This window comes from Neofelis nebulosa, chromosome 5 (genome assembly GCF_028018385.1).
Source record: "Neofelis nebulosa isolate mNeoNeb1 chromosome 5, mNeoNeb1.pri, whole genome shotgun sequence".
NCBI classification, from domain to species: domain Eukaryota; kingdom Metazoa; phylum Chordata; class Mammalia; order Carnivora; family Felidae; genus Neofelis; species Neofelis nebulosa.
Window position 1 is genome coordinate 50,137,783 of NC_080786.1, and position 26,648 is coordinate 50,164,430.

The window sequence follows — 26,648 nt, forward strand, 5'->3', positions numbered from 1 at the left end:
CTCCACCTCTGATAGTAAGTCTGATCTTTTTTTTTTTTTTTTTTAATTTTTTTTTTTCAACTTTTTTTTTTTTTTTTTTTTTTAAAGGTTTTCAACGTTTATTTTATTATTTGGGACAGAGAGAGACAGAGCATGAACGGGGGAGGGACAGAGAGAGAGGGAGACACAGAATCGGAAACAGGCTCCAGGCTCTGAGCCATCAGCCCAGAGCCCGACGCGGGGCTCGAACTCACGGACCGTGAGATCGTGACCTGGCTGAAGTCGGACGCTTAACCGACTGCGCCACCCAGGCGCCCCAATTTTTCAACTTTTTTTAAATTTATTTTTGGGACAGAGAGAGACAGAGCATGAACGGGGGAGGGGCAGAGAGAGAGGGAGACACAGAATCGGAAACAGGCTCCAGGCTCCGAGCCATCAGCCCAGAGCCTGACGCGGGGCTCAAACTCACGGACCGCGAGATCGTGGCCTGGCTGAAGTCGGACGCTTAACCGACTACGCCACCCAGGCGCCCCTGATCTTTTTTTCTATGAGTTTGGTTTTTTTGGAGTCAACATATAAGTGAGATCATACAGTATTTGTCTTTCTCTGTGTGACTTATTTCTCTTAATACATATAAGGTCCATGCATGCTGTCACAAATGGGTAGGATTTTCTTGTTTTTTTTAATGGATGAATAATTTTCCATTGTATATATGTACCACATCTTTATTTACCCATTGATGGACGCTTACTTAGGTTGTCTCCATATCTTAGCTATTGGAAGTTATGCTGCTATGAACATGGGAATGCAGATATCTTTTTGAGTGCCTTCATTTCCTTTGGATATATCCCAGAATTAGAATTGCTGGATCGCATGGTAGTTTTATTTTTAATTTTTTGAGGATCCTCCAAACTCTTTTCTTTAAATTTTTTTTTTTTAATGTTTGTTTATTTTTGAGAGAGACAGAGACAGAATGCGAGTGGGTTAGGGGCAGAGAGAGTGAGAGAGAGACACAGAATCTGAAGCAGGCTCCAGGCTCTGAGCTGTCAGCACAGATCCTGACGTGGGGCTTGAACTCATGAGCTGTGAGATCATTACCTGAACTGAAGTCTGATGCTCAACTGACTGAGCCACCTAGACGCCCCCCTCCAAACTCCCTTCTATAGTGACTGTACCAATTTACAATCCTAACAACATTGCACGAGGATCCCTTTTCTCCACATCCTCGCATTTGTTAATCTCGTCTTTTTGATAATGGCCATTCTGACAGGAATGAGGTAATACCTCATTGTAGTTCTAATTAGCATTTATCTAATAGCTAGTGATATTGAGCTTCTTTCTGGGTACCTGTTGACCTTTTGTATATCTTCTTTGGAGAAATATCTATTCAGATCCTCTGTCTGTTTTTTCATTGGGTTATTTGTGTTTTTGCTATTGAGTTGTAGAAGTTCTTACATATTTTGGATATTAACCCCCCTTATCAGATACATGGTTTGCAAACATTTTTTTCTCATTCTGTAGGTTGCCTTCTTTTTTTTTCTTAATGTTTGTTTATTTTGAGAGAGAGAGAGAGAGAGAGAGAGAGAGAGAGAGAGAGTGAGTGGGAGGAGGGGGAGCAGACAGAGAGGGGGAGAGAGGGAATCCCAAGCAGCAGAGAATCTGCTCAGCATGGAGACAAGCTGCGGGGCTCCATTTCAAGACTGTGAGATCATGACCTTAGCTGAAATCAAGAGTCAGAAGTTTAACTGACTGAGCCTTTCCAGACACCCCTGTGGGTTGTCTTTTTACTTTATTGATGGGTTTCTTTTGTTGTGCAGAAGTTCTTCAGTTGGATATAGTCCCACTGGTTCATTTTTGATCTGTTCTTGTGCTTTAAGGGTCCTGTGCAAAAATTCATTACCAAGACCCGTGTCAAAGAACTTTATTTCTGTGTTTTCTTTCATGGTTTCAGGTCTTATATATTTAGGTTTTTAATCTATGTTGAGTTAACTTTTCTGAGTAGTAAAAGGCAAGGGTCCAGTTTCATTCTTTTACATTTATATATTCCATCACCATTTATTGAACAGACTGTCTTTTCTCTATTGAGTATTCCTGGCTCTCTTATCAAATATTAGTTGATTGTGTATGCTTGGGTTTATTTCTGGGCTCTTGATTCTGTTTTTTTTTTGTCTGTTTTTAGCTGATACCATACTGTTTGGATGAATATAGTTTTATAGGATAGCTAGAAGTCAGGAAGTGTGATACTTCTGCTTTGTTCTTCTTTCTCAGGATTTCTTTAGCTATTTGGGGTCTTTTGTAGTTAACACATATTTTAGGAGTGTTTTTTCTACTTCTGTTTAAAAAAACCCATTGGGTTCTTGGTAGGGGTTGCATTAAATCTGTAGATGGCTTTTGGTAGTATTGACATTTTAACAGTATTTTTCTAATCCATTTATTCATTAATTTTCCATTTGTGTCTTCTTTGATTTCTTAAATCAACATCTTGTAGTTTTCATAGTAGAGATCTTTCACCTTCTTAGTTAAATTTATTTCTAAGTATTACTGTTTTTGATACTGTTGTAAATGGGATTGATTTCTCTATTTTTTTTTTTTTTTTTTTTTGAAAATTTGTTGTTGGGGTGCCCGGGTGGCTCAGTCAGTTAAGCGGCCGACTTCGGCTCAGGTCATGATCTTGTGGTCCGTGAGTTCGAGCCCCGCATCGGTCTCTGTGCTGACAGCTCAGAGCCTGGAGCCTGTTTTGGATTCTGTGTCTCCCTCTCTCTGGCCCTCCCCCATTCATGCTCTGTCTCTCTATGTCTCAAAAATAAATAAACATTAAAAAAAAAAAAAAAAAGAAAATTTGTTGTTAACATATAGAGACACTACTGATTTTTGTATGTTCTGTATCTTGCAACTTTACTGAATTCATTGATCAGATCTGTTTTTTGGTTCAGTCTTTAGGGTTTTCTCAATATAAAGTCATGTTACCTGTAAATCCAGACAGTTTGATTTTTTTTCCTTTCCAATTCTGATATCTTTTATTTCTTTTTCTTGCCTGATTTTTCTAGCTAGAACTTGTAGTACTTATGTTGAATAGGATTGATAAGGGTGGGCACCCTTGTCTTATTTCTGGTCTTAGAGGGAAAGCTTAACTTTACACCGTCTAGTATGATATAACTGTGGGCTTGTTGTATGTGGCCTTTATTATGGTGAGATATGTTAATTCCTGTGCCTAATTTGTTAATAGTCACTTTTTTTAATTTAATTTTTTAAATTTTTTAATTTTATATCCAAGTTAGTTAGCATATAGTACAATAATGATTTCAGGAGTAGATTCCAGTGATTCATTCCCTATTTGTAACACTCATTGCTCATCCCACAAGTGTCCTTCTTAATGACCCTTACCCATTTAGCCCATCTCCCACCCATTATCCCTCCAGTAACCCTCAGTTCTCTGTATTTAAGAATCTCTTATGTTTTGTCCCCCTCCCTGTTTTTATATTCTTTTTGCTTCCCTTCCCTTATGTTCATCTGTTATGTATCTTAAATTCCACATATGGGTGAAGTCATATGATATTTGTCTTTCTCTGACTTACTTCGCTTAGCATAATACCCTCTAGTTCCATCCACATTGTTGCAAATGGCAAGATTTCATTGCTGAGTAATACTCCATTGTATATCTATATATACCACATCTTCTTTATCCATTCATCTGTCGATGGACATTTGGGCTCTTTCCATACTTTGGCTGTTGTCAATAGCGCTGCTATAAACATTGGGGTGCACGTGCCCCTTCAAAACAGCACGCCTATATCCCTTGGATAAATACCTAGTAGTGCAGTTGCTGGGTCTTTGGGTAGTTCTATTTTTAACTTTTTGAGGAACCTGGTCACTTTTTTTTAAGTCCACTAGTAAATTTTCAGTTTTTTTTTTTTTAATGTTTGTTTATTTTTGAGAGAGAGAGACAAAGCATGAGCTGGGGGGGGGGGCGGGGGGGGGAGGGGAGGTGAGAAGAGGGAGAGCCAAAGCACAGAGCTGTCAGCACAGAGCCCAACACGGGGTTAGAACTCATGAACCATGAGATCATGACCTGAACCGAAGTCAGATGCTTAACTGAGCCACCAGACACCCCTAAACTTCTTAGTTTTTAACTGCATTTATGTTTGTAGCTATCTTTAATACTTTTTTTTGTTTTTAATGATTATTTTCAAGAGAAAGTGAGTGAACATGAGCAGAAGAAGGACAGAGAGAGGGAGAGGGCCTGAAGCAGGCCCCAGGCTCCACGCTGTCAGCACAGAGCCCAGTGTGGGGCTCAAATCCATGAACTGTGAGATCATGACCTGAGCTGAAGTCAGAGGCTTAACAGCTGAGCCACCCAGGCGCCCATATCTTTAATACTTTTTAAAAACAGGGTGTAATCAGTAGTTACATTGAAATCAGGTCCATACTTTAATGATACAAACGATGCATATTATTGAATTAGTTGGAATTGATGCCAGAAGGTTGACTGTAAAATGAAGACTTGTCTTTAGACACGAAGTGAAGACGAGTCTATATCTTTCTCTTTTGAAGCTTCACTAAAATAACATTACAGGCATAAAACAAATATAATGCCACAGGACATAGGAATGGGGAGGTGATAGCAGTCTAATGGTGTAACAAAATGTTGGAAAGTGGAAAGCAGATGGATAATGTGGATTTTCTCTGATAAGCTAATGGCCCTTGACCAGGATGCCTCACTAGCCAAGCTTTTTCCAAAATCCTGGAATGGATCCTAGGAGTGTCTTTACGTATTTCTATATTGTTGTGAAAGATACAAGTAAGATATTGTAATAAATTGTAGTTAATTCATTTTGTTTTTCCACCATAACTTGAGCTTTGTTTCGTGGTGTTGAAGTGACTGCAGACATTTTGGGATTAGGCTAAGAAAAAGTTGAGTTGGGGACACATTTAGTTTGGGTTTAGTGGCATATATGTGATTTGTAATCATTTCTGTGTGTAGTTTGTGTTAACCATCCTAATATTAACTTGTGATTTAAAAAAAAAAACCAAAAACCTTGTGGTTATTCATTCTTTTTCTTTAAAAAAAAATTTTTTTTTTAACATTTACTTGTTTTTGAGAGAGAGATAGAGCATAAGCTGGGGAGGGGCAGACAGAGAGGGAGACACAGAATCTGAAGCAGGCTCTGAGCTGTCAGCACAGACCCTGAAGCGGGGCTCGAACCCATGAACTGTGAGATCATGACCTGAGCGGAATTCCTACATTGAACTGACTGAGCCACCCAGGTGCTCCTCATTCTTTTTCTTGAAGGGAGCCTCCAAGTTGTAAAAGTTTTATCCTCACAAAAACTTGCATCTGTCCCTGGTAACTGATATAGTAGAATGGAGGACTCTCAAACTTTGGTGGGAGGGGTGTTAAGGGGAGGAAGGTAACAAAGTTGAGACTTGTGGGGAGGCTCAGGGTTGACTTCCCAGTGTGGTGTGGTTCTTTGGGTGATCCTAAAACCGATTGGTTGAATACCTGAGAAGGAGATCCTTTTCCTTAACGCAGGAATAAACTGCTTCTATCCCTCCACATCATAAGACTAGATTTACTCTCTACAGAGGCTAAATAAAAGACACTCTGGATTTGGGCATATCAATACCAGGCATAGTTGAGGGTAGAAATAAGATTCTACAGTAGAAACAGTAAGATTAAGCAAAAATCTGTGTACTGAATGGCTACTCCCTCTCCTTGCCACTTTCTGTGTTCCATTATCAGAGCTGATAGGCAGGAGATTTAGGGTGTCTATTCTGGGGTAATTGAGCAGCTTAAGAGAAAGAACTACAAATTCAGGGCTGTATCCCAGTGAAATGACCAGCTGTATTTCGGTGAAACTCACCAGTTGTTCAGCCTTTCTACCAAGTAGAGATCTTAGTCAATTTTTAAGTATCTTGCTCTTTAAAAATAAAAGGACAGGGGCGCCTGGGTGGCTTGGTCGGTTAAGTGTCCGACTTCGGCTCAGGTCATGATCTCACGGTCCGTGAGTTCGAGCCCCGCGTCGGGCTCTGTGCTGACAGCTCAGAGCCTGGAGCCTGTTTCAGATTCTGTGTCTCCCTCTCTCTCTGCCCCTCCCCTGTTCATGCTCTGTCTCTCTCTGTCTCAAAAATAAATAAACGTTAAAAAAAAATTAATTAAAAAATAAAAATAAAAATAAAAGGGCAGCCAGAGATTGCTACATATATGTTGATAAACATCAATTTTTCAAGAGACTAGTTAATTCAGTGTGCAATTCTGAGGACTTTGACCCTTCTATATGAACCACTGCTTTCAATTCCCTTGGGGCTATGCTTCTTCCTTTAGCTTTTCCTTATTGCTCTGGTGGGGCATTGAATACAGGGAAAGCAGCCACCATAATTTATAATGTCATGACCTTGGATTATTAAATGCCACAGGATTCTCAAAAGAACAAAATTTAATGAGTGCCTATGTCTGGACGCTGTTAATCATGGTTTGTTGGTAGTTCTGTAATATGTAGGCAAGGTAAGTGGTGATCAAAAGATCCACCTAGGTTTTCTTTCCGTGGTTTGACCTGTTATTTATGGTTTTTAAAAATGTTCTATTTTAAAATGTGCTTCTCCCTCTCCTTCAGTGATAAATGCTGCTCATTCCTTCTACAATGGAACAACAACTCTACCAATATCAGATGAAGATAGAACTCCACGAAAAAGAATTAGCAAAACGTTAAATATGACTACAAGTCCTGAAGAGAAAAGAAAAATTATTGGAGATACTTTTGTTAAGGTACCTTTTTGATATCCACATTGTATGCTATTTTTGATGTGAATTTTACTGTTTGTTTCCTTGTTATATCAAATAACCAAGTTTACTACCTAATTTTAATTCTTTTTTTGGTTAAGAATTTTAGTGTATGTTGCTATTATACTGATTGGTAGAAACTATTTTATGTTTTAAAAACCATGTTTACTTATGTTGCCAGTCTATTGTTTTAACTATTTAAGAATAGATATTTTCAATTGATGTTAGACTTCAGTTCTTTGGATATTTCAATGGCTACTTTTCAGGCTTTGAATGTTTGCATACCTTTTTGAATCTCTAAAGCATCTGTTCTTAATTTACTTCTGGGAGTTGGTGCAGATTTTATCTCTTAGGTCAGGATTGTAAAAGGACTGAGAAATTTTGCTGACAGTATAGAAAAGACTGCTATCTTTTTAAAAGATTTGTCTCCTAAAAGGCCGTTTTACTCCTCTTGGTTATAGATTGCCAATGAAGTGATTGGAGAAATGAACCTGAAACCAGAGGAGGTTTTCCTCGCCCAAGGTACTTTACGGCCTGATTTAATTGAAAGTGCTTCCCTTGTTGCAAGTGGCAAAGCTGAACTCATCAAAACCCATCACAATGACACAGAGCTTATCAGAAAGTTGAGAGAAGAGGTAAAAGCTTGTGAGAACTTTAACATAAAGCCTTTCTCCCTCTCGCTCATCCCTCCCTGAATCATTTTTAATTGTACAGTTCAGTAATGTTAAGTATATTTGCATTGTTATGAGACAGAGCTCCATAACATTTTCATCTTGTAAAACTGAAACTTTATATACCCACTGAACAACAGCTACCCTCCTTTTCTTCTTCCCAACACCTGGTAATCACCATTCTACTTCTTTAGATACTCCATATAAGTGAAATCATATAGTATTTGTCTTTGTGACTGGCTTATTTCATTTAGCTTAGGTCCTCAGGGTTCATCCATATTGTAGCATGTGACAGGATTGCCTTCCTTTTTAAGGCTAAATAATATTTTTTTGTATGTGTACACATTTTGTTCATTTATCTGTCAGTGGACATTTGGGTTGCTTCCACTTTTGCCTATTGTGAATTGTGTTGTTATGAACATGAATTGGCAAATATCTCTTGGAGACCCTGCTGTCAGTATTTTTGGCTATATACAAGAAAGGCTGGATCATGGTAGCTCTATTTTTTTTTAAAGGTGTTATTTTTAAGTAATCTCCATGCCAACACGGGGCTTAAACTTCTAACCCTAAGATCGAGTTGCATGCTCTACTAAGTGAGCCAGCTAGGTGTCCATTATAGTTCTTTTTTTAATTTTTAAAAGGAACTTCTTAATATTTCCATGGCAATTAAACCATATTCTAGTCCACCAGCAATGCACAAGTGTTGCTGTTTGTCCACACTTTACCAACAATTGTTACTCCCCCATTTTTTTTTTTTTTTTTTTTGGTAATTCACACTCTTTAGGATGGCTATTATCTGTCTTTACTTTATGCATCTCAGTGGATGTGAAGTGGTATCTGTGATTTTGACTTGCATTTCCTTAATAACTAATGATGTTGATCATGCTTTTACATGCTTATTAGCCATTTGTGTATCTTCTTAGGAGAAATATCCAGATCTTCTGCACATTTATAAAAAAGTTTATTGATTTATTTTTATTTTTAAAACTTTTTAAAATTTATTTATTCGTTTTGAGAGTGACCAGGGAAGGGGCAGAGAGAGAATCCCAAGCTGACAGCACAGAGCCCAGTGTGGTGCTTGACTTATGAACTGTGAGATCATGACCTGAGCTGAAATTAAGAGTTGGATGTTTAACTAATTGAGTCACACAGCCGCCCCAAAAGTTTATTTATTTTTGAGACAGAGAGAAAGAGAGTGCACACATGAACGTGAGTAAGGGAGGGGCAGAGAGAGAATCCCAAGTAGGGCTCTGTCTCACAAACCGTGAGATCATGACCTGAGCTTAAATCAAGAGTCAGATGCTTAACCGGTGCTCCCAGATCTTTTGCACATTTTTAATTGGTTTGTCTTTTTATTATTGAATTGTAAGTGTTCTTTATGTATTCTAATTATAGATCCTTTATCAAGTATGATTAGGTTGTCTTTTCACTTGATAGTATCATTTGGAGAGCTTTAATTTTGAAACACTAGTACGGTATTTTTGTTTTTAATTAAAATTGTTTTTTTAATGTTTATTTATTCTTGAAAGATAAAGACAGAGTGTGAGCAGGGGAGAGGCAGAGAGAGAGAGAGGGAGACACAGAATCTGAAGCAGGCTCCAGGCTGTCAGTAGCATAGAGCTTGATGTGGGGTTTGATCTCACAAACCGTGAGATCATGACCTGAGCTGAAGTCGGATGCCTAACCAAGTGAGCCGCCCAGGCGCCCATTTTTTTTTTTTTTTTTTAATGTTTGTTTATTTTTGAGAAAGAGAGAGACAGAGCGTGAGCAGGGGAGGGGCAGAAAGAGAGGGAGACACAGAATCTGAAGCAGGCCCCAGGCCCTGAGCTGTCAGCACAGCGCCTGATGCGGGGCTCGAACTCAAAAACTATGGGATCATGACCTGAGCCGAAGTTGGATGCTTAACCGACTGAGCCACCCAGAAGCCCCTAGTATGGTATTTTCTAATTGTCTTGTGTTCTAATGAGAACTAGATCAGAGATGGTGGTTAGGACTGCTCTGATTTATTTATATTTGAAAGGTTTATGTTTGAAATGTGTTTCAAAGAGAAATATGAGGGTCAGTAAAATATTTGCCTAATTTCTTATAAACATATGGGAGGAGATATATTTAAAAATACGAAATTTTAAAGAATGGTATTTTAATCTAAGGTAAAAGACAACAGGAGAGGCCAGTAATTTGTCACTCTTTATTTTCCGTGTCATTTTGTTACTAATTTGTATTAATTGGCTTTCTGCCTCTGTAGGGAAAAGTAATAGAACCTCTGAAAGATTTTCATAAAGATGAAGTAAGAATTTTAGGCAGAGAACTTGGACTTCCAGAAGAGTTAGTTTCCAGACATCCATTTCCAGGTAAGGAAAAAAAAAAAAAAAAAAAGAATTGCTCGATTTGCCGTTATACCTTCATGTTGAAGAAAAATCACTTTAGACGATTTTGAAATAAGTTTTTATCTCACGGAATATGTAACTTTAGAGAAAGGAAAGGGTGGGTAGGGAATAAAATTCTTCTTAGTATCTATTATATATACTTCATTTTCTTAAATAATCATTTTCCATTGTATTTGTGTATATATTACACCAGCCCAGTGAGTCTGGCCTATGATGTTGCCATCAGATGAGAAAAACAAGGCATAGAGATATTTTAATAACATTGCCACACAAGAGCTGGGATTTATATGTTATTTCTGCTATACCATGATGTATCCCATGGAAGACCAGGTTAAAATGTGGTTCTCTGAAATCCTAAATCCTATGGTTAAATTGTCTGAATGGATGAATTACTTCTTTGCATAGTGCTGTATGTAACTAATTCATGAACAACAACAAAAAAAGTACTTTGTTTAATCATGTGCTGCTGTCATATAGAAAAATAACTAATTAGAGGTGGTATTGGTTTAAATTTAGGACTGAGAGTCTTAAACTGTTTTTGTTATAAGTTCTTGAGCTTGGGTAAGTCTTGTACCTCAGTTTCTGGCTCTTTGTAATGGTTATTAGGTGATGATTTTCAAGAATGGCCTAATTAAATTAAAAAAACACAGTAAAGGTTAACATTTCTGAAATACTAGTATGTGCCAGGCATTCTGCTAAATAATTTACACAAACTGTCTCATTTGATCCTCACAATAGAAACTACCATTATTCTCTTTTATAGATGAGGAAATTTTAGGGGCAGAGCCCAATTTGCCAAAAGTTAACACAGATTAGGTATGGAGCTGGGATTCTAGCCCCGATGGCTTCACCTCACAGTTTGTACTCTTAAATACCATATTGGTTCCATAAACAATGTTACAGAGTTATAACTCATTCGGTAATTAGTGTTGTTTGTGTCTATAAACTTCAAATCTAGGAACTCAGGATGTTTAATTCCTAACCTGTGTGTTGGCAAAGGATTGTGTATGAATGTAATGGAGGCCAAGTGGTCCTGTGTCCTTGGGCATCATTGCATTAGATTCACTTGACTTTTTAAAATTCAAGTTTATTTTATTTATTTTTGAAAACACACAGCAAGTGGCAGAAAGAGAGGGAGAGAGAGAATCCCAAACAGGCTCCTTGCTGATAGCACAGAGCCTGATGCGGAATTTGAACCCATGAACTGTGAGATCATGAACTGAGATGAAGAGTTGGGTGCTTAACTAACTGAGCCACCCAGACACTGTATAGATTCACTTGACTTTTAAAAATCTATTTTATATATTGGATTTTTTTTATTATGTTAGATTTCTTTAGTAGAAAATATTGTGCTGCTTTAAAAAAAATTAGGCATACTACTTAACTTAAATAAGCTGTTGATTCTACAGATGAAGAATGAAACAGGAATTAATGGAACATGGCTAAGGTTTTGTCTATAATCAGGCATCTCAAGGGATGCCTTTTCTGTTCTTACAATATAGAAGCAGAATCCATTTTTCTTAGATCTATGCATACCTTATGTTTTTATCCTTTTTAAGTATTTGATGAAAGAGAAATGCCAGTTCACATTTTTGGAGTTAAACAGTCTGTTGTACTTTTTTTTTTTTTTTAAACAGCATACTCTTCTTCCTAAAATTAGATTAGTAGTTGAATCTGGGTGGTGAATAATAAGGTGGTTCATTATACGGTACTCTTTACTTTTGTATGTTTAAAAATTCTTTTAATAAGTTTAAAAAAGATTGGCACATATATTGTGATTTAAAAAATTTTCAGTGGAGAATACTGTGGCAATACATGGACTATCAAAAATAGATAAAAATCCTTGATGTAAAGGAGATGTAAAGAGAACTAAAGCGTTCTAAAAAATGATGAGTTGGATGGGAAATTAATAGTCACATTTGAAATTAAACACTTCAAAAAACTTACTGTAGTTATGTCAATTATAATTCAGTAAAGTTGGAAACAATGGTCAATGGATTTTAATTTTTGGAAGGATTTTTATATTAGAAACTGATACTTTTGTATTACATTTTACTATAAATGTAAAATTTATATTAAATACCATTGTTACTATTCTCTTTAGGTCCTGGCTTGGCAATCAGAGTAATATGTGCTGAAGAACCTTATATTTGTAAGGACTTTCCTGAAACCAACAATATTTTGAAAATAGTAGCTGATTTTTCTGCAAGTGTTAAGAAGGTAATAATTTGCACTGAGTTTATATATTGTAGGTGTTTTAAGTAGACACAGCTAATCAGTATAAGGAATTGGATGGATTCTTGCAGTAGTAGTTTCATTTTTTGGAAATTCAGAGTAATTTAACATGTTAAGTGACTCTAAAGAAAATATTCTCTAGAGACTTTCAAATGCAGACTTTTCAGCCATACAACAGATTAGATAGCTTGAATCCTTAAAAATGCTAGATATGAAAGGGTGTTTAAAAATATTCTATATTTAGTATAAGAAAATAAGGAAAAACGTTTTAACTCGAAAGTGAAGATGAGTCTCCCAGTCCTTCTGTAGATTCGATGCCTGAATTCATAATCTGTGTGGTCTGAAAAACTGCAGGCCAAGAATTTCAGTTTAAAGTGAAGCTTGATTGCTCATGCATCCAGGTGTCAGGCTTAGCAGTGTAAATTCTCTTTGCAGTGTCTTCAACCAGCCCTTAAAAGATTTCTGCATATAGAGTTCCAATATATATGAACTTAAAATTTTAAAAATTGCAAAATATGTATAGAAGTGAGGCAGCATGAATGAGAGCTAGTGGAAAAAACTGTCAGAACAAGACTCTCAAACCCTATTCAGATACTGGTGTTCGTAGATAGTGTAAAATATGTAGAATTAAAAGAAGCAAAGAATAATAAGGTATATGATAAATGACTGGGCAGCTTTGAAAAAAAGTAAGTTCTAGGAATGAAAACAACTCAAACTAAAAACAGCTAAAGAAAGAAGTAATGAACTCCAAGGTAGATGCTAAGAGATTGTCCAGAAATTAGAGTATCAAAGAGAAAATATGGATAGAAGAGGTTAAAATAGAATGAGAAGGTCAACTTTAACATATGTCCAAGAGGAGATAATAGACAAAAGTATTTGAATTCTTCCACACTGGTGGAAGACACCATGCCTCAGATTCAGGAAACGTAACACATCTCAATTAGAATAATGGGAAGAAAAATTGATACCAAGTAGTCATATCTAGCAACATAGCAGTCTGCCAAAGACAAAGCAGCTGCAGAGAAAAGATTGATTGCCCTTCAAAGGAAAGACTTACACTGAAAGTAATGGTAACAGCAAGAAGATTTCAAAGTGCCAAGAGAGAATAATTGTGAATAGTGAACAGATGAGCTGTCTTGTAAGAACTAGGGCAAAATAAAGACATTTTTAGATAAACAGAATTTACTATTAACAATCGTTACTTAAGGAACTAAAGGCAGTGCTGCTCAACCTGAAATAAACACGGGCTGTATAATAAAAATGATCTCTGATTTTTGTTATTTGTTTAAAAACATTATAACAGTATACATGTAAAATAGCATATAAGCCACAGGGATTGGAATTAAAGCATTCAAAGATGCTTGTATTGTTTGCTAGGAGGACAGAGAGATTGATTCTCTTCTGTTAAGTATCCATGCTAACACTTAAGGGGAACTGCTAAAAGAAAAATATGGGAGTTAACTTCAAAACCAGTAGAAGGGGGGGGAAAAAAAAGATCAGTAGAAGGGATTAAATGAGGTGGGGGAAAGTTTAGAAAAATGTAAGAAAGGAGAAAGAAACCCAGAAACTGGGACAAAAAGAAACTGCTAAATAAAATGGTAGAATGAAATCCAACCATGTTTTTAACCCACAATTAATTAAAAGGACTAATATCTCTAGTTATGATATAGATTGTCAAACTAGATTGAGAAGTAAAATCTAATTATAGTCTGTTTACTTAGAGATAGGAGTGAAAGTAAAAAAGTGAAGGAGCATATATACCAGGCAAATACACCAAAAAAAGGAAGTGGGTGGAGATACATTAATTTTAGACAAAAGTAACTATGGTAAAGAGTTTTAATATAAGGAAAAGGTTTGAGTCACATGAGGTGTGGCCCTCGCTGATGATGAAGATTAAATCCTCAAAATATATAAGCTGTATTTCTTACCCTGATGCTTAAGATTTTACAGCCCTGGCCCTTAGGAGTGAAATTCTGATATACTGCGTAGCACACAAGTCAAAGAGAAATATCAAATAGGATCTATTGCTGTAAACCAGTAGGTATAGATACATAAGAGAGTAATAGATACCAAAAGAATACCTCATTTCTTGAAACCTTAAGAAATATCTGTTTGGTTTTCTCAGCCACATACACTGTTACAAAGAGTCAAAGCTTGTACATCAGAAGAGGATCAGGAGAAGCTGATGCAAATTACAAGTTTGCATTCATTGAATGCCTTCCTGCTGCCAATTAAAACTGTAGGTGTGCAGGTGAGTTGTGTGGATTCACTGATCTGTGACAGAACTTTCTGCAGTTTGTTCTTTGCATTGATACTGAAATAGGAATGACTTAGGAAAATGAAATACGAAAGTATATATATCAGATTTAGAAATGTAAAAAGGTGATATTTTATAAAATGTAGAGTAAATGAGGTTATAGGAACTAAAAATTAAGGATGAGATTTTGCATTTTGGAACATCTGCCATCTCTAACCAAAAGTTAAAATTCAAACAGTGATTTGCTATAGAGTTGGCTTACTTGCTTCTGCCTTGAAGGGCAGGTAACAGGAAGTCATGTCGTCTTGTATGCCTCTTGGTGTGGAAATGTACTTTGGCTTTAGAAGTCTTTAAGTGCAAGAAGGCTCCCAGATGAGCATTTACACTATTTAGGTCTTGCTCTCAGCTTGTGTATTCCTTAAACGAATGCTCTCCACCTCTTCAACACGTTCTCTCTTAGCTTTGATCATGTACAGCTAACGTTTTTATATTTATTGTTCTGTCTTTCTAATTGTAAAAGCGTAGAAGGATAATATAGTTTTCACTTTTTTTTAATGATTTATGTATGTATGTATGTATGTATGTATGTATGTATGTATGTGAGAGCGAGCAAGCCAGGGGAGAGGCAGAGAGAGAGGGAGAGAGCAAGAATTCCAAGCAGTCTCCATCCACACTGTTGGCACAGAGCCTGACTCAGGCCAGCTGTCAGCTGTCAGCACAGAGCCCGATGTGGGTCCTGAATTCACAAACCGCGAGATCGTGATCTGAGCTGAAGTCGGACGTTTAACCAGGTGCCCCTACAGATTCATTTTGAAATTTGTTTTGATAATTCAGGCAGCTATTGCCCTACTATTAAAAAAACCAGAAAAACAGACAAGTTATTTGATTTGTAAAAGTTTTTCCAGTCCAAGTAGATCTCTTACAGAGAATTTTCATCTCTGTATACTAACTCCTGCTAGGCAGGAAGGTGACTTGAATTAGTTCCCTACTCCTGTTTTTAGATAGGTATTATAGATAATGTTAGATGAATAGATGTTTGAGGCAATTTGTTGGGTGAATTCTTTTTTTTTTTTTTTTTAACGTTTTATTTATTTTTTGAGACAGGGAGAGACAGAGCATGACCAGGGGAGGGTCAGAGAGAGGGAGACACAGAATCTGAAACAGGCTCCAGGCTCTGAGCTGTCAGCACAGAGCCTGACGCGGGGCTCGAACTCACGGACTGCGAGATCATGACCTGAGCCGAAGTCGGCCGCTTAACCGACTGAGCCACCCAGGTGCCCCAGATGAGTTCTTTTTTAAAAATGAAGCTTATTCCAGTTCCCCTACTTTTTCCATCAAAATAAAGGTTTCTTTTGTTGTTTGATATCTTACTTTATTTTAGTCTTTTATGCTTTTGAAGGTGAGACCCTTGGAAAACTAGATAAAAATCATAATTCATGGTTAGTACAGCAATGAAGTTTATTTTCTAAATACCAAAATGAACCATACTTGTAAAAAAACAAAAAAGGTCAAAATGCAGTACATTAGTAATTTTCCCTCCTCCTGTTCTCTAGTTGCATCTCCTTGTATGCATCCTTACAGAAACATTTATTTATGTATTTATGTATGTATGTATTTATTTTTTATAATTTAACTTTATTTTTTATTTTTTAAAATTTACACCCAAATTAGTATATAGTGAAGCAGTGATTTCAGGAGTAGATTCCTTAGTGCCCCTTACCCATTTAGCCCATCCCCCCTCCCACAACCCCTCCAGCAACCCTCAGTTTGTTCTCCATATTTATGAGTCTCTTTTGTTTTGTCCCCCTCCCTGTTTTTATATTATTTTTGTTTCCCTTCCCTTATGTTCATCTGTTTTGTCTCTTAACAGTTCTCATATGAGTGAAGTCATATGATTTTTGTCTTTCTCTGACAAAAGACAAAATTCTTATCCCTTGGATAAATAGTAGTGCAATTGCTGGGTCGTAGGATAGTTCTATTTTTAGGTTTTTGAGAAACTTCCATACTGTTTTCCAGAGTGGCTGCACCAGCTTGCATTCCCACCAGCAGTGCAAAAGTGTTCCCCTTTCTCTGCAACCTCACCAATATCTGTTGTTTCCTGAGTTGTCAATTTCAGCCATTCTGATAGGTGTAAGGTGGTATCTCATTGTGGTTTTGATTTGTATTTTCCTGATGATACGTGATATTGAGCGTTTTTTCATGTGTTGGTTGGCTATCTGGATGTCTTCTTTGGAGAAGTGTCTATTCATGTCTTTCGCCCATTTCTTCACTGGATTGTTTTTTTGAGTGTTGAGTTTGATAAGTTCTTTGTAGATTTTGGATACTAACCCTTTATCTGATATGTCATTTGCAAATATCTTCTCCCATTCTGTCGGTTGGTTGCCTTTTAGTTTTTCGGATTGTTTCCTTCGCTGTGCAGAAGCTTTTTATTTTGATGAGGTCCCAGTAGTTCATTTTTGCTTTTGTTTCCCTTGCCTCCGGAGACGTGTTGAGTAAGAAATTGCTGTGGGCAAGATCAAAGAGGCTTTTGCCTGCTTTCTCCTTGAGGATTTTGATGGCTTCCTGTCTTACATTGAGGTCTTTCATCCATTTTGAGTTTCTTTTTGTGTCTGGTGTAAGAAAGTGGTCCAGGTTCATTCTTCTGCATGTCGCTGTCCAGTTTTCCCAGCACCACTTGCTGAAGAGACTGTCTTTATTCCATTGGATATTCTTTCCTGCTTTGTCAAAGATTAGTTGCCCATACGTTTGTGGGTCTATTTCTGGGTTCTCTATTCTGTTCCATTGATCTGAGTGTCTGTTCTTGTGCCAGTACCATACTGTCTTGATGATTACAGCTTTGTAGTATAGCTTGAAGTCTGGGATTGTGATGCCTCCTGCTTTGGTTTCCGTTTTCAAGATTGCTTTGGCTTTCTTTTTCAAGATTGCTTTGTCTATTCGGGGTCTTTTCTGGTTCCATACAAATTTCAGGATTATTTGTTCTAGCTCTGTGAAGAATGCTGGTGTTACTTTGATAGGGATTGCATTGAATATGTAGATTGCTTTGGGTAGTATCGACATTTTAACAATATTTGTCTTCCTATCCAGGAGCATGGAATCCTTTTCCATTTCTTTGTGTCTTCTTCAATTTCTTTCATAAGCTTTCTATAGTTTTCAGTGTATAGATTTTTTACCTCTTTGGTTAGATTTATCCTTAGGTATTTTATAGTTTTTGGTGCAATTGTAAATGGGATAGATTCCATGATTTCTCTTTCTGTTGCTTCATTGTTGGTGTATAGGAATGCAACCGATTTCTGTACATTGATTTTGTATCCTGCAGCTTTGCTGAATTCATGAATCAGTTCTAGCAGTTTTTTGGTGGCATCTTTCAGGTTTTCCATATAGAGCATCATGTCATCTGTGAAGAGTGAAAGTTTGACCTCCTCCTGGCCAATCTGGATGGCTTTTATTTCTTCGTGTTGTCTGATTGCAGAGGCTAAGACATAATCCTATGTTGAATAACAGTGGCGAGAGTGGACATCCCTGTCTTGTTCCTGACCTTAGGGGGAAAGCTCTCAGTTTTTCCCCATTGAGGATGATATTAGCGTTGGGTTGCTCGTATATGGCTTTTATGATCTCGAGGTATGCTCCTTCTAGCCCTACTTTCTTGAGGGTTTTTATCAAGAAAGGATGCTGTATTTTGTCAAATGCTTTCTCTGTATCTATTGAGAGGATCATATGGTTCTTGTCCTTTCTTTTAGTGATGTGATGAATCACGTTAATTGTTTTGTGTATATTGAACCAGCCCTGCATCCCAGGTATAAATCCCACTCGGTCGTGGTGAATAATTTTTTTAGTGTATTTTTGGATCCAGTTGGCTAATACCTTGTTGAGGATTTTTGCATCCATGTTCATCAGGGAAATTGGTCTTTCATTCTCCTTTTTAGTGGGGTCTCTGTCTGGTTTTGGAATCAGGGTAATGCTGGCTTCATAGAAAGAGTTTGGAAGTTTTCCTTCCATTTCTATTTTTTGGAACAGCTTCAAGAGAGTAGGTGTTAACTCTTCCTTAAATGTTGGGTAGAATTCCCCTGGAAAGCCATCAGGCCCTGGACTCTTGTTTTTTGGCAGATTTTTTTTACTAATTCGATTTCCTTACGGTTATGGGTCTGTTCAAATATTCTATTTCTTCCTGCTTCAGTTTTGATAGTGTATATGTTTCTAAGAATTTGTCCATTTCTTCCAGACTGCCCATGTTATTGGCATATAATTGCTCCTAATATTCTTTTATTATTTTTATTTCTGTTGTGTTGGTTGTGATCTCTCCTCTTTCATTCTTGATTTTACTTATTTGGGTCCTTTCCTTTTTCTTCTTGATCAAACTGACTAGTTTATCAATTTTGTTAATTCTTTCAGAGAACCAGCTTCTGGTTTTATTGATCTGTTCTACTGTTTTTTTGGTTTCGATAGCATTAATGTCTGCTCTAATCTTTATTATTTCCTGTCTTCTTCTGGTTTGAGGTTTTATTTGCTGTTCTTTTTCCAGCTCCTTAAGGAATCAGGTTAGGTTGTGTATTTGAGATCTTTCTTCCTTCTTTAGGAAGCCTTTGCTGCATCCCAGAGGTTTTGGGTTGTGGTGCTATCATTTTCATTGACTTCCATATACTTTTTAATTTCTTCTTTAACTGCTTGGTTAGCCCATTCATTCTATAGTAGGATTTTCTTCAGTCTCCAAGTATTTGTTACCTTTCCAAATTTTTTCTTGTGGTTGATTTCGAGTTTCATAGCATTGTGGTCTGAAAATATGCACGGTATGATCCTGATCTTTTTGTACTTACTTAGCGCTGACTTGTGTCTCAGTATATGGTCTCTTCTGGAGAATGTTCCACGTGCACTGGAGAAGAATGTATATTCTGCTGCTTTAGGATGAAATGTTCTGAATAGATCTGTTAAGTCCATCTGGTCCAGTGTGTCATTCAAAGCCATTGTTTCCTTGTTGATTTTTTTGATTAGATGTTCTGTCCATTGCTGTGAGTGGGGTGTTGAAGTCTCCTAGTATTATGGTATTACTGTTGATGAGTTTCTTTATGTTTGTGATTAATTGATTTGTACATTTGGGTGTCCCACATTTGGCGCATTAGTGTTTACAGTTGTTAGGTCTTCTTGGTGGATAGACCCCTTGATTATGATATAATGCCCTTCTGCATCTCTTGATACAGTCTTTATTTTCAAGTCTAGATTGTCTGATATAAGTATGGCTACTCCGGCTTTCTTTTGTTGACCATTAGCATGATAGATGGTTCTCCATCCCCTTGTTTTCAATCTGTAGGTGTCTTTAGGTGTAAAGTGGGTCTCTTGTAAACAGCATATAGATGGGTCTTGTTTTCTTATCCATTCTGTTACCCTATGTCTTTTGATTGGAGCATTGAGTCCACTGACATTTAGAGTGAGTACTGAAAGATATGAATTTATTGCCATTATGATGCTTGTAGAGTTGGAGTTTCTGGTGGTGGTGCCTCCTTTCTAATCCTTTGTTGCTTTTGGTATTTATTTATATATATATATTTTCATCTTTTCTCCCCTCAGAGAGTTCCCCTTTTACTTTTACTTTAAAAAGAAAGTAAAAGGGAATTATAATTGCACATTGTTTGTCACCTTTCTCCCTTTAACTTGACATCATGGGCTTCTTATTACATGCCATTACAAGTAGATTATTATTTTTTCTAAAAATTTTAGAAATGTTTATTTTTGAGAGAGTGGGAGCAGGGAAGGTGCAAAGAGGGGGCTGGGGGGGACAGAGGATCCAAAGCGGTCTCTGCACTGACAGTAGAGAGTCCAATGTGGGGCTCAAACTCATGAACTGTGAGATCATGACCTGAGCCAAAGTTGGACACTCAACTGACTGAGCCGTCCAGGTGCCCCAAGTAGATTATTATTCTTAACTGTTACCTTGTATTCCATGTATGGTCATACCATAATTTAATCATTCCCTTACCAGTGGACATTTAAACTGTTTCACTTTTTCATTACTATAGGTATTTCACCAAATATTAATCATAATTTTTAAGCAGTTATTTGTGCTTCTATAATATCATGTCTTGTATTAAAGAGCATGTACATTTTGAACTTTGGTAGATACTATCAAATTAGCGTTCATGTAGTCAGTTCTCATATCTCAGTATACTGGCTAGTAGGTAGTTAGCTAATGAATCTTTTTAAATTGTTTATTTTAGTTTAAAATTTTTTAAGTTTTTGTTTATTTATTTATTTTTTTTTAGTAATATCTACACCCAACATGGGGCTCAGATTCACAACTCTGAGATCAAAAGTTGCACACTCTTCTGACTGAGCCAGCCAGGTACCCCTTAATTTAAAAAAAAAAAATTTTTTTTAAGTTTATTTATTTTGAAAGAGAAAGAGAGTGTGAACAAGCGAGTAGGGGAGGGGCAGAGGAAGAGAGAGAATCCCAAGCAGGCTCCTCTGCACTGACAACATGGAGCCTGATGTGGGGCTCAAACCCATGAACCGTGAGATCATTATCTGAGCTCAAACCAAGAGTCAGATGCTCAACCGAGTGGCTCAGTCAGTTAGTTGAGTGTCCAACTCTTGATTTTGGCTCGTGTCATGATCCCAGAGTCGTAAGATTGAGCCCTGCATTGGGCTCTGTGGAGTGTGGAACCTGCTTAAGATTCTTTCTCTCTCCCCCTCCTCCCTCTTCCCCCACAACCCCCTCTACTCTTCTCCCCTGCTCCTGCGCACATGCTTGCTCTCTCCCTCTCTCTAAAATAAAAATTAAAAAAATATTTTAAATAAAAAGCAAATCACTTGCATTAAAAAGGACAAAGGAAAAGGGAATCAATATTATGTTTTATTCATTATTTTTTAATTATTAAAAAAAATTTTTTTAATGTTTATTTATTTTTGAGAGAGACAGAGACAATGCAAGTTGGTTAGAGGTAGAGAGAGAGGGAGACACAGAATCTGAAGCAGGCTCCAGGCTCTGAGCTGTTAGCACAGAGCCTGACGTGAGGGTCAAACTCTCGAGCCACAAGATCATGACCCAAGCTGAAGTGGGACACTCAACTGACTGAGCCACCCAGGCGCCCCTGTTTTATTCATTATTTTTAAATTGATTTTCTTAGTTCATTTTTGAAGAAATTGATAAATGTTTAAGAAATTATTTTATCTGACTTAGAAATGCTTTATCCACCTAATAAACGGGCAGATTTTTTCATAGTTTTTTTTAAATATAGTTTACACACACTGTTACGTTATTTTCAGGTGTACAGCACAGTGATTCACCTTCTCCATATGCTATGCTAATGCTCACCACAAGTCACCATATATCCCTATTATAATGTCATTGACTATATTCCCTATGTTGGGCCTTTTATTCCTGTTACTTGCTCATTTTCTAACTGGGAATCTTGTGTCTCACTCCCCCTTCACCCATTTTGCTCATCCTCCCACTACCCTTCCCTCTGGCAATCATCAGTTTGTTCTGTATTCATGGGTCTGATTCTGCCGTCTCTTTGGTTTTCAGATTCCACATAGGAGGGAAATCATACGGTATTTGTCTTTCTCAGTCAGACTGAATTAGAATCATAACCTCTAGGTCTATTCTCCTCCCCCACCCCCTCAAATATCTTCTCGGTCTATCCATGTTTTGCAAATGGCAAAGTTTCACTTTTTTTATGGCTGCGTAATATTCTGTGTGTATGTGTGTGTGTGTATACACGTATGTGTAGACACCACATTTTCGTTATCCATTTGTCTATTGATGGACACTTAAGGTTTTTCCTTGTTTATTGTAAATAATGCTGCAGTAAACATAGAGGTGTGTATTTTTTCAAATTGATGTTTGCATTTTTGTTGGGTAAATACCCATTAGTAGAATTATTGCATCATATGGCATTTGTATTTTTAATTTTTTGAGGATCTGTTTTCCACAATAACTATCAATTTACATTCCCACCAACAGTGCGTGAGGGTTCCTTTTTCTCCACATCTTTGCCAACACTTAACTCTTTTTGATACTAGGCATTCTGACAGGTATAAGGGGATATCTTACTGCGCTTTTGATGTGCATTTCCCTCCTGGTTAGTGATGCATCTTTTCATGTGTCTATTGCCATCTGTAGGTATTTGAAAAAATACCTGTTGAGGTCCTCTGCCCATTTTTTAATTGTATTGTTTGGTGTTTTTAGTTTTGAGTTGTAGGAGTTCTTTACACATTTTAGATGTTCACTCCTTATTGGATGTATCATTTTTCAGATATTTTCTTCCATTCACTGGGTTGCCTTTTGTGTTTGTCAGATTCCTTCATTTGCAAAAGCTTTTTATTTCAGTGTAGTTCCAGTAGTTTATTTTTGCTTTTTGTTTTCCTTGCCTGAGGGGATATATCTAGAAAAATGTTGCTCTGGCCAATACCAGAGATTTTACTGCCTGTGTTCTCTTCTGGGGTTTTCAGGTCTCACATTTAGGTCTTTAATCCTTTTTGAATTCATTTTTGCACATGGTGTTAGTGGTTCAGTTTTATTCTTTTACATGTAGATGTCCAGTTTTCCTGGTGCCATTTATTGAAAAGACTGTCTTTTCCTTCTTACCTCCTTTGTCATAGAGTAATTCATCATATAAATGTGGGTTTATTTCTGTCCTCTCTATTCTTTTCCTCTGATCTATGTGTCTGTTTTTGTGCCAGTATCATACTGTTTTGATTACTGTAGCTTTATAGTATATCTTCCAGTCTGGAATTGTAAGACCTTGTTCTTCCTTCTCAAGATTGTTTTAGTTACCCAGGGTCTTTTGTGGTTCCTACAAATTCTAGTATTACTTGTTCTAGTTATGTGAAAAATGCTGTTGGTACTTTGATAAGAATTACATTGAATGTGTAGATTGTTCTGTGTAGTAGAGACATTCTAATAATAGTCCATGAGTATGGAATCCTGTCTTTCTGTTTGTGTCATCTTCAGTTTCTTTCATCAGTATTTCATATTTTTCAGATCTAGGTCTTTCACCTCTTTAACTTTATCCCTAGGAATTTAATTCTCTTTAGTGTAGTTGTAAGTGGTATTATTTTCTTAATTTCTCTTTATGTATGGTGTATAGAAATGCTACTGATTTCTGGGCATTAATTTTGTATCCTGCAACTTTACTGAATTCATTTATTACTTTTAGTAGTTTTTTGATGGAGTCCTTAGGATTTTCTATGTATGGCATCATGTCATCAGCTAAGTGACAGCTTAACTTCTTTACCAATATTGATAACTTTTTTTTTTTCCCCTTCTCTGATTGGTATGGCTAGGACTTCTAGTACTATATTGAATGAAAGTGGCGAGAGTGGACATATGTGTCTTATTCCCGCTCTTATAGGAAAAGCTGTTAGTTTTTCACCATTGAGGATGATGTTAGCTGTGGGTTTTTCATATGTGGCCTTTGTTATGTTGAGGTAAAACATTGGTAGATCCTGTCTGCCAAATTAAGTATGCCGGCTATATACAGTTTGGCAGATATTTAGAATGAAATCCCAATGAGCTTCTGGCATGTGTTGAATAATTATTTTTTTAAATATTTATTTTGAGAGAGAGAGGGCGCAAGCAGGCCAGGGCAGAGAGGGAGAGAGAATCTGAAGTAGGATATGGGACCCTATCTCATGAACCTTGAGATCGTGACCTGAGCCAAAATCAAGAGTCAGGTGTTCAACCAACTGAGCCACCCAGGCTCCCATGCATTGAATGAATTTTTAAAATTACCAAGATACTTTCTTTTCTTTAAAAAAAAATTTTTTTAATGTTTATTTTAGAGAGAGAGAGAGAGAGAGAGAGACTGAGAGACTGAGAATGAGTGGGGGAGGGGCAGAGAGAGAGAGAGAGAGGGAGACACAGAATCCAAAGCAGTCTCCAGGCTCTGAGCTGTCATCACAGAGCCCGACATGGGGCTCGAACTCACGAGCTTTGAGTTCATGACCTGACCCTAAGACGCTCAACTGACTGAGCCATCCAGGCGCCCCTAAAATTACCAAGATACTTTCTTTATGTCTGAGCTCATTTAGGTAGAATTTAATATGGGATTTTAATTTAGGATTTATTTATATCATTAGAGAAATACTTAAATATGCATTTATTCAAGCATGTTTTTGTTTAAAAAAAAAGAAAATGATTGTTGATGGTGTTAATCATGAATGAAATATTTTCCAATCCGTGTTTTGATTTCTATAAAACCATTAAAAATTATTGATTGTATTTTTATTTTCAGGGTGACTGTCGTTCCTACAGTTACGTGTGTGGAATCTCCAGTAAAGATGAGCCTGACTGGGAATCTCTTATTTTCCTGGCTAGACTTATACCTCGCATGTGTCACAACATTAACAGGTATGTTCTGCAGGGGACAGGGGGTGAGGTGAAATGGGAAGATGTGTTTTTTTTAAGATCTTCTCACTGTTGAGAGACCAAAAGACTCAACGTATATATACATAGATAACAATTGAACAGATACTTAATAATAGCTTGTGTTTTCTTCCTTCATCACAGTGTAGTCACTGGCTTATTAAAAAGCTTTTTATTGTTGTTTAAAGGAAGACTAGGAAGGATTTTTTATTTAGTATAAAATATTAAAGGCACTTTTAAAACCTGTGTTCCAGGGGCACCTGGGTGGCTCAGTCGATTGTCTGATTCTTGATTTCAGTTCAGGTCATGAGCTCATGCTTCATGAGTTTGAGGCCTGCACCGGGCTCTGTGCTGACAGTGTGGAGCTTGTTTGGGATTCTCTTTCTCTCTCTCTCTCTCTCTCTCTCTCTCTATCTCTCTCTCTCTCTGCCCTCCCCCTCCCCCCACTTGCGCTCAATGCTCTCTCTCAAAATAAATAAACTTGAAAAGAAAGCGTATCTTTCATATTATCATCTTATTAGTTCTTGGTTTATGATAATATGTTTTCTTCCAGGATTTCTCCCAGGGTTTCTTCTACTAGAAGGAATACATACAGGTTATAGAATTTTCAATAGAGACTTTGTTAATTTAATAACAATCCCAAGGGAAATCAAAGGGAAGAAATGGGCATATGCCAGATATCATTAAAATACATGCAGAATTTATGTTGATTTTGGTTTTTTCAGGTCTAGTTTTCCTTTCATTTGCACATTAACTTCTTATGTTGGGAGTATCAACAGCTGATTTATTATCTGTTTGTAATACTCAATTGCATTGTCCCATCTATAGTTCAAGAAGTATCACTTGTTTAGTACCAGATTGCTAATTAGATGTTCCAGTTTCACCATTGGGTACTTTTTTGTTTTCTGCATGAGTATGAAGCAATTCACAATCAAAAATATTTTTTTTAATATACTTCATTGTCAAATTGGCTTATATATACAATATCCAGTGCTCATCCCAACCAGTACCCTCCTCAGTGCCCATCATCCTTTTTCTCTCTCCCCTACCCCCCATCTACCCTCAGTTTGTTCTCTGTATTTAAGAGTCTCTTATGGTTTGCCTCCCTCCCTCTCTGTAACCATTTTTTTCCCCCTTCTCTTCCCCCATGGTCTTCTGTTAAGTTTCTCAAGATCCGCATGAGTGAAAACCTATGATATCTGTCCTTCTCTGACTTACTTCACTCAGCATAATCCCTTCCAAAAAAAATTCTTGAGGTTTCAGTTTACTCAAGGTTGCTGCAGTAATTAAGAACCTACCCATTGGTGTCCACCCTGCAGGATGTGTATAGTTCTAGAACTGCCTGCTGGGTTGTGCTCTCAGACAGGGAGTTGCAGGGAAGCCAGTGTTTTACTAAAAAGGCTTATTATCGTGATGAATCTAAGGCCTGCAAATACAGAAAGCACCTTTATGACACTGAAAAGAAGTACTAATAAATAACAGTAAATTTGTAATTGCTTATTTTGAATGGAGATAATTATCTTGGTTACAATAATGGTTCATAATCCATCTTCTAGAGAATACGTAATGCCTAAATAAACTTTTTAGGTCATATAGAAAATTCCTTTTCCCTGAATTTGACTCAACTGTTTTTGGTTTTCATTTCACAGCATTCTTACAGTTTGAGCTCTCGCTCAGTTTTTCTTTTGCTAAAGGACACTCACCCTTTTTAAACTTTATCTCTGGCCTTTGTATGCTGGTTTCTCTGCCTGTCTTCTTCTTCCCTCATGTGTTCCTCTCTCCTTTCCCAAACATTTCCCCTACTGCCCAAAAAATAAAGTCTAACAAACAACAAACAAAACAATAGATCTTATTTTATTAACTTTTAAAGTTTATTTTGAGAGAGAGAGGTGAGGGTAGGGGAAGAGACAGAAGGAGAGAGAGACTCCCAAGGAGGCTCTGCACTGTCAGCACAGAGCCCGATGCCGGCCTCGAACTCGGGAAC

The 26,648-nt window shown here is 37.1% G+C and overlaps 1 protein-coding gene across 2 annotated transcripts in view; it reads left to right on the forward strand.

Annotated features, from left to right (window-relative positions):
* The window catches only part of GMPS (guanine monophosphate synthase), a 76,142-nt gene that overhangs the window by 44,418 nt on the left and 5,076 nt on the right, over positions 1 to 26,648 (forward strand). For both annotated transcript variants that reach the window (XM_058730297.1, XM_058730298.1), the window contains exons 8-13: positions 6,591 to 6,742; positions 7,219 to 7,392; positions 9,674 to 9,779; positions 11,920 to 12,035; positions 14,176 to 14,301; positions 24,534 to 24,649. In XM_058730297.1, coding sequence (XP_058586280.1) covers positions 6,591 to 6,742; positions 7,219 to 7,392; positions 9,674 to 9,779; positions 11,920 to 12,035; positions 14,176 to 14,301; positions 24,534 to 24,649 — 790 coding nt within the window. The remainder of the gene's footprint in view (positions 1 to 6,590; positions 6,743 to 7,218; positions 7,393 to 9,673; positions 9,780 to 11,919; positions 12,036 to 14,175; positions 14,302 to 24,533; positions 24,650 to 26,648) is intronic.